The sequence below is a fragment of the Lissotriton vulgaris genome, chromosome 7, assembly GCF_964263255.1.
Source record: "Lissotriton vulgaris chromosome 7, aLisVul1.2, whole genome shotgun sequence".
Taxonomy (NCBI): domain Eukaryota; kingdom Metazoa; phylum Chordata; class Amphibia; order Caudata; family Salamandridae; genus Lissotriton; species Lissotriton vulgaris.
The window spans coordinates 1,205,182,877-1,205,203,623 of NC_141695.1; the positions used below are offsets into that span (position 1 = coordinate 1,205,182,877).

General features: G+C 47.5%; 1 protein-coding gene across 6 annotated transcripts in view; it reads right to left on the minus strand.

Annotated features, from left to right (window-relative positions):
* The window catches only part of LOC147703187 (uncharacterized), a 901,849-nt gene that overhangs the window by 653,347 nt on the left and 227,755 nt on the right, over positions 1–20,747 (minus strand). For all 6 annotated transcript variants that reach the window (XM_086931719.1, XM_086931718.1, XM_086931717.1 and 3 more), the window contains exon 4: positions 18,166–18,339. In XM_086931719.1, coding sequence (XP_086787845.1) covers positions 18,166–18,339 — 174 coding nt within the window. The remainder of the gene's footprint in view (positions 1–18,165; positions 18,340–20,747) is intronic.

The window sequence follows — 20,747 nt, forward strand, 5'->3', positions numbered from 1 at the left end:
ACATCATGCAGGAAAGCTACTGTGGCCGCTTTCCCCCTAGCAGAGTGTGCTTTAGGTGACAAAAGTAAGGGCTTGCCTGCAAGCTGATAAGCCAATTTAATACAGAAGACAATCCATCTGGAGATTGATCTCTTGGCAGCTGGAAAGCCCGTTCTCAGTGGACCATAGTTGATACACAATTGGTCCGTCTTCCTACTCTCTTTGGTCTTTTCCAAATAAAATTTAAGGACTCTTGAGATCTAAAGAGTGCAGCGACCGCTCAGCCGGGGTCGTAGGGTTTGGAAAAAAAGAAGGAAGAGAAATAGACTGATTTATATGAAAATCAGAGACAACCTAAGGTAAAAATGATGGATGTGCCCTTAAGACTACTCTGTTGTGATGGAAAACAGTGTAGGGTTATTTTGTACACAGCGCTTGTATCTCACTTACTCTGCGCACTGATGCAATTGCGGCCTTCCACGAAAAGTGTTGCAAGGAAGCTCTGTGGATGGGCTCAAAGGGGGGGGGGGGTCATCAACTTAGACAACACTAGGTTTAATTCCCACGGAGGAGAAGGGTTTCTAACAGGGGGGTACACTTTCTCCAACCCCTGTAAGAAGTCCTTGACCACCTCCATCTGGAAGAAGGAGGGCTGAGTAGGAGACTTCCTGTAAGCCATAATGGCAGAGAGGTGCACCCTGATCGAAGCATATTAAAGACCAGATCTTGCTAGGTTCAGCAGGTAAGGCAGAATCACATCCTCCTGTGCTGATGAGGGATCAAAGTGACATTCTCTGCACCAAAGAAAACGCCTCTTCCACTTAAACGCATAAGACGTTCTTGTGGAGGGTCGTTTCACTTTCTTTAAAATGTGCATACAATCAGGTGGCAAATTTAAATGTCCTTATTGTAGGACCTCAGGAGCCATGCTGTTAAGTGCAGTGAGGGAAGGCTGGGATGAAGAATCCTCCCCTCCATCTTGGTCAGCAGATCCGGCCTGCAGGGCAGTCTCCTGGGTGGAAGCACCGACAGCTGTAGAAGGTCCGGGTACCACCACTGCCGAGGCCATTCAGGGGCTACCAGGATCATGTTCATGCTGGATCTGATGAGTTTGGACACCACCTCCGGAATCAGGGGCAGAAGAGGATATGCATAAGCAAATGTCCCTGACCAGTTCATCAAAATGGCATTCCCCCTTGTCCCTGGACGGTGGAATCTGGACGCGAAGGCGTGGCATTTTGAGTTTGTCATCCGCGAACAGATCTATTTCTTGACGATGGAAGAGGTCTGCCACCACCTCGTCGTGCAGCACCCAGTCTGCACGACGTGGTGAGATGGTGTGAGATGGTGCTCTGGCATGAGCTGAGCCCGTTTGCAGCTTGCGGAACCAAGTCCTAATAGCTGTTCCATGATAACGCATACCATATACTCTTAAGTGCATTATAATCCTCGCGGTTAAATGCTATCTTTGGTATCGCTTTATCAAAACATGTCGAGTAAGGTGTCATACGAATTGGAATACTAACCCCTTGCCAATTCTGGCGACGGGGTTAGCATTCCACCCTTCTAGAGGGACACGACATGTATGTAACTGTGAACCCCGGTTAAAGTTAACTCGAGCCTCAGCATCACAAAATGGATGCTGCCACCACAGACACAAGTCTGACCCCCTGCAGCTGGGAGTCCTTCCAGCGAGGGGAGCTTGGACAAAGGGTTTACTGTCCGGGGCGGTGCTAGCACCATCCCAGACAGGGTTTTGTGTATCCTGGGTAGGCAGGGCTGAATAGGAAGGTGACTGCAAGTGGCACCCCGGTGCTCACTATGCATCTGCCGGCTAGAACCAGTTCCAGGGGCACACCAGCCCCTGAGCTGGGGAATGTCCGGCATGGGAGAGGGGTGTAACCACCCCCCTTCCTGGTCCCACCCATGGGCAGGACCTAGTCGCGTGCCAGCCCCTTTTCCTAGTATAAAGATAGGAGAGGGCCCCCTTCCAAATTAGATCATCTTTGAATCCTGAAACTACTTTCTACGAAAAAGGAACTCTCGACTTCTTCTCAAGATTTCTCCCTTGTGACTAAGGCACCATCCAAGAACACTTCGGTTTGCTGCACGTCCTTCCTCCGGAATCCGACTGACCAGCACAACGAGACCGGGCTTCCCTGGCACCTCTGACCTCTACCTACGTCTACAGCTCAGCTGAGATTCGTGGGTGCGACGAGACCGAGGGACCGGCCATCTTCAAGACTGCACGGCCCTTGCCCAGCACGACCGCCGAGGGAGCCTCGTGTGAGTGCTTTGGGGTCCGAGAAGCCCCAACCCTGAGCAGCTCCAGCACCGAAGTTCAGCCCTCCAGCATCCACCAGATCTGCGTGGGGCCCTTCTGCTTTTTGCTGCTCACCGCGTTGTCTGGCTACTAGCCCGCTGGCTTGTGGCCTTCCCGACGACGACGGACGAAAACACTGCTGGTCTGGTTGCTCCAGACTGGCCCTTGCTCCCTTCCAAAAGAGGAGCACCCCGGACCCTCCTGGTCCACTACAGACGCCATTCTGAGTCCACCGCGTGGGCTTGAATTTGCCAAGACTTGTTGCCCCAATCCTGGGTCCAGCGACGTAGACAGCAGCAACCATCGTGGGACAGCTCGCACCTCCATCCTGGTCGCGGACAACGCCTCCTGGTCCGTGAGACTGCAGTGCCCAGCTTCGCCCACTCACCTGGTCGAGGTGACTTCAGCCGGTGCCATCCTGGTGCCCATCTAATCACTGGCTAGTGATTCAGAACTTGGTCTCCTCTGCTTACAGGTGTCTTCCATCTTCGATCCAGGCTTGGATCACTTCGAATTTCTTCACTGGTCGCCTGCCAGCAACTACTTCTTTCAGGCTCCATAGACTTCAACAAGGATTCCCGACGTCTTTCCAGACCTATGCAGCCGCAGCCCCTGGGCTAGGTAACTTCGGCATTTCGGTGCCCCAGCATAGCCTCACTATCCAAGGGTCCAGATCCTTTTTCGTTTTCAGCCTAACTAGTCAGGTTCGCCAGAGAACACACACTTTGTAAATTCTAGCATCCATAGACTTTGTCCCGCATCCCGCGTGAGAGTGCACACTCTGCACCGAGTCCCCTAGGCCTCCTGCTAGTAATCTGAAGGTTCAGTAGTCAAGTCCTAGCGATTCCAAAGCCTATTAGTCCAGTACTTACCTGCTAGTAATTTCGCATTCAACTTTGAGTATATGGTTTTTCGTGCCCCTCGGGCATTTGTGTAAATTGTGCAACTTGAAGTATTTTCGTAAGAGTTTTGTTCTGTGCTTAGTACCCTGTCCTCATAAAGAGTACAGGGCTGTTGTGATCTAAATAAATACACTGTTTATTTTCATAACACTTGTGTGGTGTCCTTTCACTTGGTGTTCAAGGGGTATATGTGATGGTATAACAGCTGGCTTAACAGGCCCTCTAGAGTTTAGCCCGAAGACTGCTCGTATCCATGCTACTAGGATAGCTGGTCTATAAAGGTTGACTTACAACCAATCAATAAGGGTTGTTTGGACTGATACAAAGTGCTCACTAGAATAGTGAACATTATATATCAGGCCAACTTCTCACAGCATCCTCAGCCTGGCGTGAGGAATCCGGAAGATGCAGGACGCCATGGAACCCAGCAGAGACGCTACTTGACGCGCTGTTGGATTCTGGGACTGTAGTAGAACTCTGCACTTCTGCTGCATAGAAAATAGTCTCTCCTCCGAATGATACGCTTTTCCCAATTTTGTATCCAGAACGGAGCCCAGGTAGTGAATGGATTGGGTTGGTAATTGTACTGACTTCTCCATGTTGACGTGGAGGCCGAGCCTGTGCAATTCTAGCAGGCAAAGGTGGAAGTCGTTCTCTACCTGTTGAGGAGATGGGCCTTTTAGGAGCCAGTCGTCTAGGTAGGGATAGACTAAAAGTCCTTTCTTGTGCAGGAAGGCTGCCACCACTGCCATGCATTTGGTGAAGACTCTCCTCGCTGACTTTAGCCCAAAAGGCAGGACCCTGTACTGGTAGTGTTTGCTGCCCACCAGAAACCTTAAGAACTTCCGATGTCGCATGGCAATTGGAATGTGGAAGTAGGCATCTTGCAAGTCCATCAAACACATCCAATCTCCTACTTGCAGATGTGGACATATTTGGTGAAGAGCAAGCATGCGGAACTTCTCCTTTACTATGTTCTTGTTCAGAACACCAAGATCCAGGATAGGCCGGAACTTGTTTTCCTGATCCTTTTTGGGGACAAGAAAGTATCTGGAGTAGACTCCTTTTCCCCTTTGTGAGGGAGGCACCTCTTCTATAGCTCGGTTTTTGGAGAAGAGCCTTCAGTTCTTTTTGGAGACGAGTTGGTGCGGACGAGATTTCTTTGGGGGAATGTCCTGTTGAGGCGCACGGAAACGAAGAGCATATCCATTGCGCAGTGTATTCAGCACCCACCGATCGTGATGCTGCCCCACTCTGCCAGATGTTTTGAAACACTTCCTCCCACTGGAGTGAACAACTGCACTAGAGGAAGCCAGTGTTCATTGTTTTCCACCTCTCGTCGAGGCAGAGGACTGCTGGTGACCTACCTCAGCTGGCTTTACCACCCCGAAACTGGGTCTTGTCCTGGGTCTTGTTTTGGGACCACTGACCACTGAGGTGTTTGAACCCTTTGTTGAGCCCCTCTGCCTTTGTTGGTCTTGAAACAGCATTTAAACTCTGCCTTTACGGTGTCTAGCTGTGCTTTCATCCGACTCATCTCGTCGTATGTGTGTTGGCCAAAGAGATGTTCCGGTAAACTGGAGGTTCAGAATGCGCTGTTGCGCATCGGGCTGGAGGCCTGTCGGGCGCAGCCACGATGAACGTCTGGCACATACCCCATGGGCATATGTATGTCCTGCCAGTATTGCTCCATCTGCAGCAGTGCTAATTATCTGGTAAGCCACCAGACTTCCTTCCTCGAAGTCTTGTTGATCCTCCTTAAGCAATTTTGATTTAAAACGCTCCATTGAGTCCCATAAGGCTCCATCGTACCTGCCTAAAAGCGCAGCCGCGCTAGAAACCTTCAGCGTCGAAGCGGCAGAACCGCAGACCTTGCGGCCCAACGAGTCTTGCAACTTGCTGTCCTTATCAGGAGGCGTTGAGGAGGAGGGACAGACTGAGTGGGTTTTTCGCGCCGCCACGACTGCAGAGTCGGCGGGCAGGTCCGCTTTCACAAAGATCGGGTCAGAGGGTGTGGCCTTATACTTCTTTTGGATGCGAGCCGGCACTGCTTTTACCGATGCTGGAGCCAGGAACACATCATTGACAGGATCCATGCTCCCTGGGATCAACGGTAGCACTGGACGAGACCCCGACTTTTGGTGAAGAGTTTTAAAGATTACTGTTGTGTAGACCTGTGGCAAAGACAGCTCGATGTTTAATTTCAGTGCACCCCTCTGTAGGACATCATGATATGTGTTTATATCGTCCACCGGGGAAACCCTAGAGACAGGGCTATCAACCAAAGTGAGGGAGTAATCCCATATGGAAGAGTGGGTAAAGGAGGTAGGAGAAGTGGCTGGTGTTCGAGCTCTCCTTTCGCGAGATCTTCTGGCAGGTTCCTTCCATTTAGGGGAATGAGTGCGTCTCCTCTCGTGACTTCTTCCTGAGCGTTCTTCTCGTGCAGGGGAACGAGATGCAGGTAGCCTCACAGGAGATCTTTCTCTGTGCCTGGGAGGGCTGCAACTGTCCACTTCCTCGACCAGACTTTGCAGAGGAGATCTGTGTACTGGGCGGACATATTCCTGCAGCCGTCGTGTAGCCCCCGAGTCTCGCCAATTATGCAGAGGCATATTCCATCTGGGAGACAACTGCACACCATCTGTGGGAGGTCTGCGGGCAGGACTTCTGGATCTTGACGGGGATCTGGAAGAGCCCGAAGAGTAACAGGAGGCTGATTCAGTCACTAGGATCACTGAACCATCCCTGGATCTCGTAGCAGTGTCCTGCTCGTTCACAGTGTCTCGACGTCGACCTGGAGCGTTCACGGTGCCTCGAAGTCGAATGCTTTGAAGGCGCATGCCTCTACTCAGAGCAATGATGACCTCTCGACATAGACCGGCGCTGCTCCGCAGTCCTTTCTTTCGACGCCGACTCTCTCTGTGGTGCCGGTGGATCAGACAATCTAGACGTCGTATGCCTCAACGGCGAACGGCGTGAGGAATGATTGTCTCTAGGCGTCGAGCGGCTTTGTGTGGCCGATGACGGAGCGTCCTCTCTTGACAACGAATGTCTACGTGACGTCGGCGGAGGGGTATTGGTCGCCCTCGACGCCAAACGTCAACGCCGACCAAGATCTCCTCCTCGGCGCCGGTAGACGCCTGGTTGTCGACGGCGGAGGACTTGGGGCTTTCGACAGTCGCTTAGCCTGCGACGACGGAGGTGAGCCAGCTCTTGACGCCGAACGTCGTGAAGACGAAGGCGGAGGCTCCTTACCCCTCGAGGCGGAATGTCGCCTGGTTGACGTCAGCGGAGGAGTCACACTTCTCGATGCCGGCCGTCGCCGAGTTGACGATGGCGGAGGGTCTGGACATCTCGACGACGACATGCCTGATCTTCTTGACGGCGAGCCCGCCGTCGACAGTGAAATAAGTGGTTTTTTCGAAGAATGACCCACCGGTTGATCCTTTCTCAGCGCCGAGCCCGACGCTGAAGCTGCAGGACGAGAAGGCTCGCCCTTTGAAGGTTCTCTGGACCTCTTGGAGCTCTTCTTGGCTGGGGACCTCCCTCTAGAAGACCTATGGGCAAGGCCATAGCCTAGAATTATCTCCCTGTCCTTCTCAAAGTTCTTGATGACAGTGACTCACAGTGAGGGCAGGTCCTTGGGTCAGGTTGTTCAGGTAGGCAAAGGATGCATACCTCATGGCTGTCCGTCTTTGCCTTCTTGCCACAAGAAGGGCATTTCAAAAGGGAAGGCATATCAAGATGAAAATGCCAACCAACAAGAGAAAACCTACTTGACTAGATGAAAAACGTCGAAGTAAGGTTAAAAATGTAGAAAACTGAAAGAATTTTCTGTCAGAAACAGAAAAAGAGTGGAGCTGTGTTACCAGGATCCTTCCTGAAGGAGCCTGAAATAACAACTGACCCAACTGTCACCCCTGAGGCATGATGGGATACTGGGGGTCATGAGTGCTTTAAAGGCACGGTGTCAGTTTTTTGTAGCATGCAGCTACAGGTTAGCTGTTCAGTCTTTTTAGACGTTGTGTTTGCAATGCAGCCTGGGAGCTTTATGCTTTCAGGATGTAATGAGAATTTCTACTGCTTTTTCAGCATTAAAACAATTTCAAAACTATCGAGACAGAGAGACAGAGAGACAGAGAGACAGAGAGACAGAGAGACAGAGAGACAGAGAGACAGAGAGACAGAGAGACAGAGAGACAGAGAGACAGATGTGGGGCACATATAATATAGTGTTTCCGGGTCCCGCGCATACATAATGATTTCCTTTAAATCATTATGTTTGGTCCACAAAGCACTCCAAGGCAAAGGACCTCAGGCACTAAGAAGCCTGATTCGCCCGAACAGACCTCCACGCGCCCTTCGATCGGATCTTCAAAATTTGGTCATAGTCCCCAGAGTTAGAAAAGCTCGCTCGGGAGGCCGCCGCTTCTCTATAAATGCAGCAAAGACCTGGAACGCTCTCCCGAGACACATTCGCACTGAACCATCCCTGGTTAAATTTCGTAAATGTCTTAAATTTTTTCTCTTTCCCAAAGACCCTTAAAAACTCCTGCCCCCTTTAGAGCTTCTTATTTTTGTCAGGTAGCGCTGGGACGCTTACGGGCAGCCATGCGCTTTATAAATCCAATTTCATTTCATTTCATTATAATGCTTATGACTATTGATGAGGATCCCCTGGAAGAGAACTTAAGTTCTCCAGTATTGGTAGCTATGGGAATCTATGAAAGTTCCAATACTGGGGCAAAGGTTTGTTACTATATTGTAAAAACCAAACCATTGAGCAATTAGATGCTTCTATGCAACAAATCATTCATCTATTGCATCTACACTGTGCAGGCCTTGCCTACACATCCATGCGTCTACACCTTGACAAAAGACAGCACTAATCTCTATTCAAAGTACCAGGGATTAAAGCCTTTATGGAAGGCTTTAAAAGAGTAAAACCACCAAAACCGCCACTTGCACCTGCTTGGAACCTTAATATTGTTCTAACGACCTATGGGTGTACCTTTTGAACTATTGCACAATTGTTTACTGCAATTCTATTGTTGGAAAGTTGCTTACTTGATTGCTATTAATTCACTAAGACGTGTCCGTGAGCTTCAGACCATATCTTTAGAAGAACCATTCTTCCAACTTAAAGACAGAGTGGGTCTTCGAACTAACCCAAAGTTCCTTCCAAACGTAGTCTCTGCTTTTCATATTAATCGATCAGTTTAGTTACCCGTTTTCTTTCTTCAACCTGAGTCACTAGCAAATAGAGCACTACATACATTAGATGTCAAAAGAACATTACTGTACTATATTGATGGAACAAACTATTTTCGCAAAATAACTACCTGTTGTCCCCCTCACAAAGGAAAACCTCTCTAAACTGGTATTTCTAGATGGATTGTTAAGTGTATCCAATCATGCTTATTAAAGTCAAAAGAACTTTTTACCTTCTAGAGCACATTCTGCTAGTAAATTAGGAGCATCTATAGCCTGTTTAGGCCGGGCTCAGAAAATCCACTCGCCCGCTTGCATTCACGAGCCAGAATCAATTAGGACAAGCTATTTTAAGGACCTAGTCACCACCAGCTCACCGCTATACGGCCTGCATACTAGGTTGGATATGTTTCTTTGCTCTAAGCAACTCTCACCAACAATAGGGAGGGGGTGGAATGCATGGGGTGCACATTCGCGGATCACAGCCCTCTCCTCCTGAGATTTACCCTAACCCCAGTGTGAAGGCTGGACTCCAGCCTACTGGAAGATGGCTGCTTTAGACAACGTCTGTCCACCACCATCTCAACATATTTCAAGCTGAATCAACATATAGCCAGCACCCCACTACAAGAGTGGGATGCTTTGAAGGTGGTAGTGAGAGGTCAAAGTATGGGTCAGACAGGGGGTGCAAGACTAGGTCATTAGAGAACTCCAGACACTGGAGACACACATTTACACGCTAGAGGGCCGACTAGGAACAGATAGCGAGGCAAAGAGACAATTATCTGACACCAAGAGCAAACATAATAAAGCCCTGGAACACTTCAGGCTTTTAGATCTTTGTACTTAGTTAGGAGGGGGAGGGGGGGGGGGGGGGGGGGGTGGACAGACTGTCTTCTCACCCAAAACAATTAACAACGCATTTAGGGACTATTATGAAACCCTGTATGGGAAGCCTGAGGAAAATGCCAAAGAAGTGATGAGTGAATATGTAAAGGGCCTGTGGCTCAAGAGGGTAGACCAGGCTGTACAAAAATGCTTGGGGGAGGCGATTTCTAAAGTGGAAATAGGCCTAGCAATTAAAGAGATGGCCAGAGGGAAGACCCCGGGAGGGTCTTCTGGCATAGTTTTACTCCACCTTTGCAACATTACGGACTCCACAGCTAGTAAAAATGTACGCCACCTCGCTACATTTGGGCCACCTTCCAATTTCCATGCGAGAAGCTCCGATGGTTCCACTACCAAAAACGAAGTCCAGTCCGGCGGGCACTGCAGACTACTGCCCACTATTGATGATGAATTTAGACTTCAAATTACTAAGTAAAGTGTTGGCTGCAAGGTTACTCCCCCACGTCAGCACTGGTTCATATGGACCAAAATGGGTTTATTCCAGCTAAACCGACCTCCGGGAACCTGAGGAGGATGCATCATGTCCTGTTCCACCCAAGCCTCTCTGTATACCCTGAAGCGGTGGTGATGGCAGTGGACCTAGAAAAGGCAAATAATTCTCTCAGATGGGACTTCCTTCTGCAAGTTATGAAGTGCATGAGGTTGGGAGATAGATGGCTGAGGTAGGTACGACTACTTTACACTGACCCCACAGCTAGTGTGTGAGTAGGAGTTGTCTCCTCTCCTCACACAATACACAGAGGGACAAGGCAGGGTTGTCCACTGTTGCCCTTGCTTTTTGGTTTGGGGACCGAACCACTTGCAGAATGCTTCAGACAAAAGGGGGTCAGCATGGGTAGCTCCTAGATGGTCGGAAGCATGTGATTTCATTATATGCAGATGACCTGTTGTATATCAGGGACAGCTCCAGGGGTATACTGCATGCCATGACCATTCTAGAGGAATTCACAGGACTGTCCGGACTCCCATGTTAATACTACAAAAACCCACATATTCACTCTGGCACCATCCATGTCCAGACCCAGGGACCTTCTGGTGGGCCTCAACCGAACCCGAGCTCCTTTTAGTATCTGGGTATACAGGTGTTCCCACAAGCAGGCAGATCTAATGGAGGTAAACATTAACAGAGCATTGAGCTCTATGAAGTCCAATGTGACATTCTGGCGCTGCCTTAAATTATCAGTCATGGCTAGGGTAGCGCTCTCCAAAAGGGTTATCCTCCCAAGGTTGCTATACTACTTAGTAAACCTCCCAGTGGTGATTACACAGAGGTGGTTTAAAGACCTGGAGAAATTGCTAAGGGAGCTAATCTGGGATGGAGGACAGAATAGGGTCTCCCTGTCGGTCCTGCAGCGACCTTTGGCGACGGGAGCCTTGGTGCAGTAGACTTTGAGGCATATTTGGCAGCCCAACCCCAATGGCTGTCCCAATGGCTAGATGGGAGAGGACTTGAGACACTGGGAGTACCAGGATCACACTCTCCTGGGAGCCTCCTGAACCCCAGAGACCAAATACAAGACTTGGAGGTTCTGCTCCACGTGGTCTTACAGTGTTGGAATAGGCGTCTTTGCTGAGCGCCCGGGGCTGCCCTTTATGCATCAGACCTACCCCTGACCGGGTTTCCACGGGGAGGAGGCAGCTCCCCCTTCACACAAGGTCAACTGAGGGAGGGGACAACAGCAGGCATGATCACAGATCATGACTGTTACTTAGATGGAGAGAGGTTCCCCAACGGACTTCAGGGCGCATTACGACTTCTTCCCAGGGCAATTGTTACATTTCCACTCTGTGATGAGTACCTTTACTGCCCTATGGGGAGGAGACTCCTCCGAACCTAACACATGCAGTCCTACAGTCTGTAGTGACACTTGGGTCGGCGACACATCAGGTAAAATGGTTATATGTCGCAATAATGACCTTGATGGAGCAACCCTTGGCCCATTTGCAGGAGAAATGGAGAGTCCTGGTGGGTAGGGATCTGACGGATGAGGACTGGAGGAGGGCCTTGGAAAGTTCTTTAGATAGTCTCCAGGAACTCTAAATTTACACAGTTCAATATTTTACATATGACCTACCTTACACCACATAGGCTTAATATTTTGTATGGAGAGGATCATCTAAAGTGCCCGAGGTGTGGAATACTGGGCGTGAGATTTGCACACATGTTGTGGGAAAGCCCTGTAGTACAACAGTACTGGATTAAGATTGTAGAGAGTCTCAATGAAGTCTGGGCGCAAACTCTGCCGTGTAGGGTGAAGATTTACCTGTTGAGTCTATTCCTGAGGCCCAAAGCGAAAAAAGGAGGGCACAAATTCATAGACCTCAGGCTGATCCTGTCCAAAAGGTGTACTACACTCAGATAGCAGGCGAAGGTTGGCCCTAGGGTCCCTGACTGGGAGGTGTCGACCTAGGCCAGGGCAGAGGAAAGTGCTTTTGCACGGGAAGACAAAACCAGTAAAAGACGTAGACCATTGGCTGAATCCTGGGCTGAAATCATGTGAGCATGGAAGGCCAGAGGAGAAGGAGAGGGTTTGACGGAGGACTCACCCCCCCTGAGGAAAAATGGCAAGGGGAGGAACACCCCCTAACACCACACCGGAGCGGCAATATTATGTAATAAAAAATGGGCAGCATAATCCGAGAGCCCCGAGGCACCCCTATTCCTGTAATCCCTACAACACAATAAAGCACATCATCCAATAGACCACACAGATGGAGACTGTCCTGGAATATGAACCTAGGAGGAGTTAGTTGTTTCAAGTTTGTTAAGTTACTAGGATAAGTTTTGCTCATTATATATTGAGGAAAGATCAGACATTAGCAAACTTGGAAGACTTCCCAGACGAGTTGATTCTCAAAAGAGCAAAGCAAGGGTAAAAAAAAAAACAAGCACTGGCGTTGCCAATAGGTCTCGCAGTAGGAAAGTTGGAGCTATTGGTTTTGTAAATTACATTTTATATTTATGTTTTGTGATTTACAATGCCAATACTTTTAACTTTAGCATATGTGACACTTTTAGTATTTGTAATGTCACATGTTTTGTATTGACTTGACTTAGATGTATTGATATTACAATTAACATAAAGAGGAGAGGACATCATGGATGCTCACTTCAAGCACACACAAAATTTAATAACGAAACCTGCCCACTCCCAGCCAAACACAATGAAACAGTATTCACGGTGACGCCTGTGCCCAGCAATGCCTGAAAAAAGGTGTTCCTATGCACAGGGCATCTGGATGCTCATCTTCATAACCATAATGGAGTGAGTCAGCCAGTCCCACCACACCGGAGTAGTGTACAATATAATCATGATAAACTCTGTCACAAATTAAGCACCCGGGCTCTCCTTGTAATGAGCTGCATTCATACTATAGTCAGGTTTTTTTTTAATTTTCTGTAATGAAGGAAAACACAAAACTAATAGTATTTAATTAACTAATCAGGGGGCATGAAAGTGGCGCTGATTCTGAACAAAGAAATGCAAGCTCAAAGTGAAAGCTGCACCTTTAATAAATAAATAAAGGCACACTGCCATGAATTGTGTTAGTGGCGTTCACCTCTGCTACTCCTTTACATTAGTATTGAAAGCGGCTCAGTGGAGTTACATTTTAAGTCAAAGTGTTGCCGTACAAACTTGGGAACTAAGAGGGAATGGTGCGTGGTGTTTCAAGCTGCTTGCATAGTACTTACTCAAAACTACGGTCTACAAAATAAACCAGCAGGCAAAGAACAACAAGGGAGGAAGGGTGACGAGACGCATGGGGAGCAGCAGCCTTTGATGTGCCGGGCGGCCATGCAGTGAATAATTAGGGGAGGAGAAATGCCGGCCTGAGGCCGATCGCAAAGCAACAGATGGCTGTGGGGTATGACAAAAGGAGAGAAAGCCTGTGAGCTTATGAAGCTACAAACACTACACGATTCACACCACACACAGACAGGGCCTCATTCGATCATACAGAATTAAGACACCTACTTTAAACCATTTATGAGTATTAGGAATCTTGCTCAAAGTTTACTGTATTTTTAGGATTACCCTGATCACAGTCTCTTCTTTCGTGGGTTAGACATACTGCTCTCCTGGCATTAAAAACCCAAGAAACTAACGAGATTTTGAGCTATTGGCATTGTAAATGGCAATGCCTTTTATTTATGTGATCAAAAAACCTGCAATAATAAAAGGCATTGTCATTAACAATACCAATATCTCACAAACACACACTGACATACACCCAGTTTCTGTGGCACTTCCCAGTCATTTATACTAATGAAATATTAAGATTGCTATAATCAGTAATCAGTCTCTGGTGCCTTGATTGATGGAGAATTTAAATGAATCACAGTCTTTTTACAGGGTTCTAGCCCTTGTGGTGCCCGGCTATAAGAGTGAGTTTATTGGCAAAGCAGAAGCTGTCCTTACGTTCCGTGCCTCCTGTTCAGCGCTCTGTGAACCCTGCAGTTCCGCTGCGCTCGGCTACTTGTTTCCCTAATTGAAAGATCTGGTTGTTTATTACTCACGGAGCCAAAGTGCTGCTTTTAAAAGTAGCAGATTAAAATACCACGCTGTATTAGATGTTCCAAAATTGCAGCAGCATGCTGCCTGCCAGGGTAAAGCAATTCCATTATACATTTATGGACACCTGAAATTAAGGCGCGCTGATGGAAGAGCATGTAGCACGTCTTTAGCCCGATTTGTCCGTGATAAATGCTAACAAAAGCTATCACAGTTCTGCATATATTTATTGGCCATGCTAGAGGTTGGTTAAGTGAATTAAGTGCAGCCATGGTCAGGTAATTTTTACAGAGAGAGTGGGGTGGAGGAGTGAGGAAAGACACAATTAAAGCATAACCAGTGCAGCGCACATGAAAGAGCGCAGTGCTGATAGAGCTCATACCTCCAGTTTTAACCGGACACCAGAGCCAGTCTACGCCTGGGGCAGCTGTGAGGAGCAAACACAGACCAGTGCCCTCTACTCTGAGTTAAGTAGCACAGCCCTCCCCCTGGTCCGCCTGCTGGCTGTGTTGCGAGGCAGGAGCCTGCTCACTGATTGGGAGGGAGGGTGTAGAGGAACCGGGAAAGACACAACAGTGAAAGCGAAATCAGTGTGGTGCTCGTGAAACGCGTGAAAGTAAGTATGTCCACATTTGTTATAAAGTACATAAACAAACAAGTGCATCCTACAAGCAGAAGCGGGGGCAGTTTACTAAAGTAAAAGTATGTTTGCACACAATAAACAAACAAATGCGTTCAGCAACCAGAAGCGGGCGGCAGCTTTACTGTTAAAAAGTACATAAACAAACAAATGTGTCTGGCAACCCGAAGCGGGCGGCAGCTTTACTGTTAAAAAGTACATAAACATACACTCCTGTTCAGCGCTCTGTGAACCCTGCAGTTCCGCTGCGCTCGGCTACTTGTTTCCCTAATTGAAAGATCTGGTTGTTTATTACTCACGGAGCCAAAGTGCTGCTTTTAAAAGTAGCAGATTAAAATACCACGCTGTATTAGGTGTTCCAAAATTGCAGCAGCATGCTGCCTGCCAGGGTAAAGCAATTCCATTATACACGCTACAATGAGGATTGCAGCGCGTCCTCACGCTGTTGATAGGTATGAATAGAAGCGTAGTCTGCACGCAGGAAGAAACACAGCTGTGGAAAGCATTGCGACCTCGCTCTCAAGAAAATACGAGAAGGAAATACAACGAGAAGGGAGGGGAGAATGGCAGCAGCAGATGAGCCTGATTAAAGCGGATGAAAAGGGAGGGGGGAGGAGAGAGTGCGATGCGAGCAGCAGCAGGGAAGGGGGCGGAGAGGAGGCTCTGATGGAGAGCGATGTAAAGCCATGCTTTGCAGCAAACCCTAACAAGAAGAGACATGGAACTCGGTGGGCTGTGTAGGCATTTCCATGGCGGGAGAGCCTGGGTCGGGAATGCGAGCGAGGGGAGGCAGGCAGATTACGAGGGAAGCCGGATGGGGGCGGGAGAGCCTGGTGGGGGAGCGTGAATGCGCGAGGGGAGGCAGGCGGATTGGGAGGGAAGCCTGATGGGGGCGGGAGAGCCTGGTGGGTGGGCGTGAATGCGAGAGAGGGGAGGTGCTGGTGTGGGAGGGGGGAGATGCTGGTGTGGGAGGAGTGCTGCTAGGGGAGGAGAAGCCGGATGGCGCGAATGCGAGAGAGGGGAGGTGCTGGTGTGGGAGGGCGGAGTTGCTGGCGTGGGAGGAGTGCTGCTAGGGGAGGACTGGGCTGGGCTGCGATGCGCGTACATGTACACGGGCACTGCATGAAAACCGCGGGGCTGAAAGCCCTTTGGTTTGAAGATGTTTTCGCCACATGAATTCTCGCTACGCTCGATGCGCTTGCGCGCATCGATAGGTCGCGAGACCTAAAAACCAATTGGTGACTTTACTGTTGTATAAACCGGAGTCATAACTGCAATGTACAGTACTTGTAACTCGCTTTATCACCTACTCATCGCATTGATACAACATTTCCTTATCCCTTGCTTTGAAATACATGTTTGGATGTAATTTTGGAAAAACACTAATAAAAGATTTAAAAAAATAATAATAAAGAAGCTTAATGAACTATACCTTTAACAGATCCTTGTGTAAGCTTTGCCCACACTTTCTCGCTTCCTTTCGTATCTACCTAAAGACCCCCATTTCTGCAGCGCCAGTCGTGGAGGTGTTGACTTGGGCTATGTGACTTATATTGGTTCCACCTAGCCTTTCTATCATTCCATTCCTTCAAGTATTCGCATTGTGGAGGCCTGACATGCCAGTGAGAGAGGAGAAAAATCCTGGTGCAATCAATTGGCTACAAGCCACCCAGTTGGATCAGTGTTTGCTAGATCAGTAGCACATCCAGCTCAAGCCACTATAATACATCACCATACAACAAGAGTACACCTTGGAGAATTCCTGTCACTATCAAATGCACAATCCAGATCAAAGCTAAACATGTCGGATGCACAATCCAGATCAAAGCTACACATGTCGGAGTGCTCTCTCAGTCGTACATTCTTTGAAGTTATACTGAGGAATGTTATTCCAACATTGCCACTGTAAACAAGTTAGATTAAACCTAGCATATCAACAGTTAGATTGTCATCAAAGTCTTATAATTAGTAAAGGTAGCTCAAAACTGAACTTTAAGCTGAGCAATGGCCAATCATACACACCTGTAGAAAAAAAAAGGGACTGGAAATGTCCTTCTGCACAAGAATCCAGGCACAATCTTCATATCTTTAACTTTGTGATACCATTTCTACATTTTATATTAGAATGGAGAAAGAAAAAGGGATCACTGGTTCCTTGATGTATGGAACATAGTGTACAAGTGTTTTATGGTCTAGATAGTTTAAAACTTTCCTTTCTTAGAGTTTTAGGTGTTGTCTAGTAACACACTGCTAGGTATTCTACAACATTTTCTACAATTTTTCAGCTTTCTCCAGATTCCTCTCTTCTTCCAAGCATAGTCTGCTGCTGGGTCACTAAATGGCCTCCTTTCACTGTTTAAACTATGCCTGGTCTGCTGATGTTAAGTATTGGCTTATGCTAGCCTGCTCTACTGGTCTCTCCGCCCTGTATTACTGTTAGGAGTGGCTGCTCAACGAAGTCCAAAATATCTACGTACAGCAAACTAATGTTTTCAGCTTCATGGGAATGATTTTATGGAGCGCTGTAGTGCATGGGGCACTACAAGCTTAGGGTCATATCTACGCTCTTAACACCTTGGCTGCTTGTGAAATTATTCTGCAGTGCTGGACCATAATGAAAATGGGTGTGGTCATGACGAGCTCAGCTCGTCATGAGCACAGAAGGGGTTAAACCTTCTGTGAAAGATCTTCAGTTAGAGGTCTGTGTTCTCCCTGAGCTTACTTGGTACCATTGAAGAGACCCTCCTCTTCCATCAACTGAGCAAATTTTTCTAGCTCTCAGGCAACCCCGCTGCATCTGTGGAAGTCGAAAGTACTCGAAGAATAATCTCTCTGTGCACTAAAACTTTCAGCTTAAATAGCAAGCCTGGAAAACAACCAAGCAACTTATGGGTTTTTGGATGGCAAGAAATACAGACTGTGTTCATCATTTAGGGCAAGCTTTCTTGGCAGTTTGGGCAGAATATGGAGTGTGTTCATGCTTTAATCGGCTTTGAAGAACCCAGGGATCCCACGTAAGCCAGATGAGATCCAGAAGATATTCTCCAAATAAGTCGAAGCCCTCCTCTACAGAAACCCTAAAAACCTCTCCCAAGCCCAGATCTGGATGACCTCTCTTAAGCTCTTTAAATGTTTCTTCGAGGTGTTAGACGATCTTTGAAGAAAATCGGGAGGTCTAATCTTGCACCTTTGTACCAAACAGTTGGAAAAGGAAATTATCTAAAATGGTGAGCACCCACAGGGGCATTGTGAAATTACAGACATCACAAAAGGTCTCCGCCGAGGTAGACCACTTCCCATTAAAGAAAACCTTGACAAAAGACAACCAGACAACCACTAGATGAGAATTGTGCACACCATGTGAATCGAAAAGACATTTCATAGTACAAAGGACTATCTCTGAAAAGTAATCCGTTAAAGATTGATTAACCACACTAAAATTGGGACTGCTGAACTGAGAATGTTAAACTAAAAGAGCAAGATTAATTAGCAGTCAATTACATTAAATGATGGTGAAAACCCAGCAATTCAGCAAGATCACAGCAGCAAAACAAAAAGGATGAAAAACAGGAGTCCCTGCAACACCACACAGAATCATCCCATGAACGCCGAACCCCCATCATGGTGTAATCAGAATAGTTTGTGGTAGCGAGTCTTTCAAAACTGCAGCCACAGAAGGCCATTTACCTGTACTGCTTCTGCTGCTCCTGCTGCTTTGCTGATGCAGACGCAGTCACAGCTGCGCGACGGTTTGGGTCAAAAGAGCTTCCATCCACATAACTTTCACTGATGCCAAAGGCTGCCCGAAGCTTCTCGTTTTTCTTCTCATTGGCCTCTGCCAGCTGGTGGGTCTCTGATACACTGAGAAAGAAAGATTATAAATGTAAGCACATTCAATAAGAACGAAAGCATGCGTGGTACTAGCTAAAGTAAAGCCTGTGTTATAGTTAAATGAAAGGTGATCATGTAACTTCTTTCACTGGTAACACTTCGTAACATGTCAGAAGTGATTGGGGTATAAGGAACAAGGTAGCGCTAGCAGGTCTGATTAAAACAATTTCTTGCCAAAGTAAACAAAAGCTGATGAGGGTTTGGCAAGAGGTGTTTCTCAATGGAGGGCAACACAGAAACCGTATGGGAGACTGCATAATTTGGACTGAGCGAAGAACAGTAACTAAAATAAATACTTTAACTCACAATTCAGCTCTTTCGCTCGAACAGCCAATCAGACGCTGCTTTAAAGGAGTGTTATTTCAAATTCACGTCAAGTATTCAGGATGAAAACTAGGCTGGGTTTTGTATCCATTAAAAAATATTGGACAATGAGATTTTGCAGACTGGCACATTTAAAATTCTACTACCTTCACCACAAAATTGAAATACAACTAAAGAGGCTCTAACTTCGATAACAGTCAAAGTGAATGTTCCATGAAGAGTTTGCTTCAGGGATGAAAAAACTTTAGTTGCAGGTAGTTTATGCAACTTGTAAATTATTAGGTTTGGTCTTTTACTGATGGTTTGATTTTTCCACGCACATTTCTTTCCATCACCTTTAGGGATGTTTTAGGATTACATTTTACAGGATCAGCCCCACTTTAAAATAGGTAAACGACATAACAGACTAGCCCCAAACTGACAGAGTCCAACTTCAGAACAGTAGTAATCCTACATGAATTAAATGTGACTGAATATCTATGGGACAGGAAATTACATTATGCTTATATAGAGAACAGCGGCTTGAAGTTGCCGAATCAAAAAAGTGAGTTTCACCCAGGAAACATCTGCACACCCACATCTATTTTCACCCTCATTACAGGATGAAAGGAATTCATAAAGACTTTGGTATAGTATATACAGAGCCAGCTATTACACCAAAGTATGGTATAGTGTGCACATAGTCCGGTGGATCCATAGAGGCCAAAGTAGATAATACCTTATGCTCTTTGTGGTAGTGTGGTCGAGCAGTTAGGAGTATCAGAGGTTGGTGGTTAGCAAATGTTGTACACACACAGTCAAGAAGTGAGACACTCAATGACTAACTCCAAGTCCAATGTTTGTATAAAAACATTACTTACTTTATTTTAGAACCAAGACTAGCACAGTTACAAGTCAGTACCAGTTTAAAAATAGCAATACATTCAGGTACAGTAGGAAAGTGTTGTAAATAGCAATAGGAAAACTTTACAGTAGTAATAGAAATACTATATGGTATTAAACAGTAGCAACAACTTAAAAATGTAGGAAATAGAAAGTGCAAACAGCGAGAAACAAATAAGGACTATGGAAGGAAAACACTTATGCAGATTAACAGGAAAGCACAGGACTTACTACCCCAGTCGTCGAGGGTTTGGACCAACACAGGGCAAGATTCAAGTGGACATCATGGTTGCACCACCATCGGCATAGGGGTGGCCGGGCGCAGAGGTCTAAGTTGGTGTAGAAGGACCAATGTTTGTTTATGGAGACTCTGGGTGATTGAGCACGGTTGCAGGTAGGTACTCATGGTTTCAGGGAACAGGCGATGGGGGTTTGGACAAGCACAGGATGGGACACAAGACGGCATCAAACATACACCACCAGTGCCACAGGGTCAGCCAGGTGCAGGGTGCAAAGACGTCGTAGGCTGCTCAATGGTAGTGAACGAGGGAACTCTTTCACAAAGAGGCTGCAGAATTGGACCAGGAGGCTAGACAAATGTGACAAATGGCTTGGTAAGTAAGTTTAATTGACTGTGGACCCTGGGGCGCCATCAGCTGAGCTCTCCAAGGTCAGGGGGCACGGGATGCAGGAGTACAGGGGGACCCTTCGTACTGAGGCTGCAGGTGTCTTCGTAGAGCTAGGCGAGGTCAGCCACTGAGTAGGACTACACTGGACCAGTAGGCCACTCGGGCCGGGGGCGTCTGGGGCAGAGTGGGCAGGACTTGTGGTTCCAAAAGGCAAGGGAGTACTTGGTGCTGGTTTCTTTGTGGACAGGGCCACAGCACTCTGGAGTTCCTGGCCTTTGGGGGGGAAGACAGGCAGTCCTACCATTGTTCTGGAAGTTGCTGGACCTGCAGGACAAGTTACTTTCCGGAACAGGGTACTTCGAGGGCAGCGGACAGGCCTGTAGGACTGGGGGACAAATCAGTTGTATGGAGACTTTACTGCTGCACAGCTCTTCAGTCTTTTAGGTCGGCAGGAATCTGAGGATCAAGGATTAAGGATGCCCCTAAATACTCAATTCAGCGGCATTACAGGTACAGGCAAGTAGTAGGCAATAGGCTACGTAC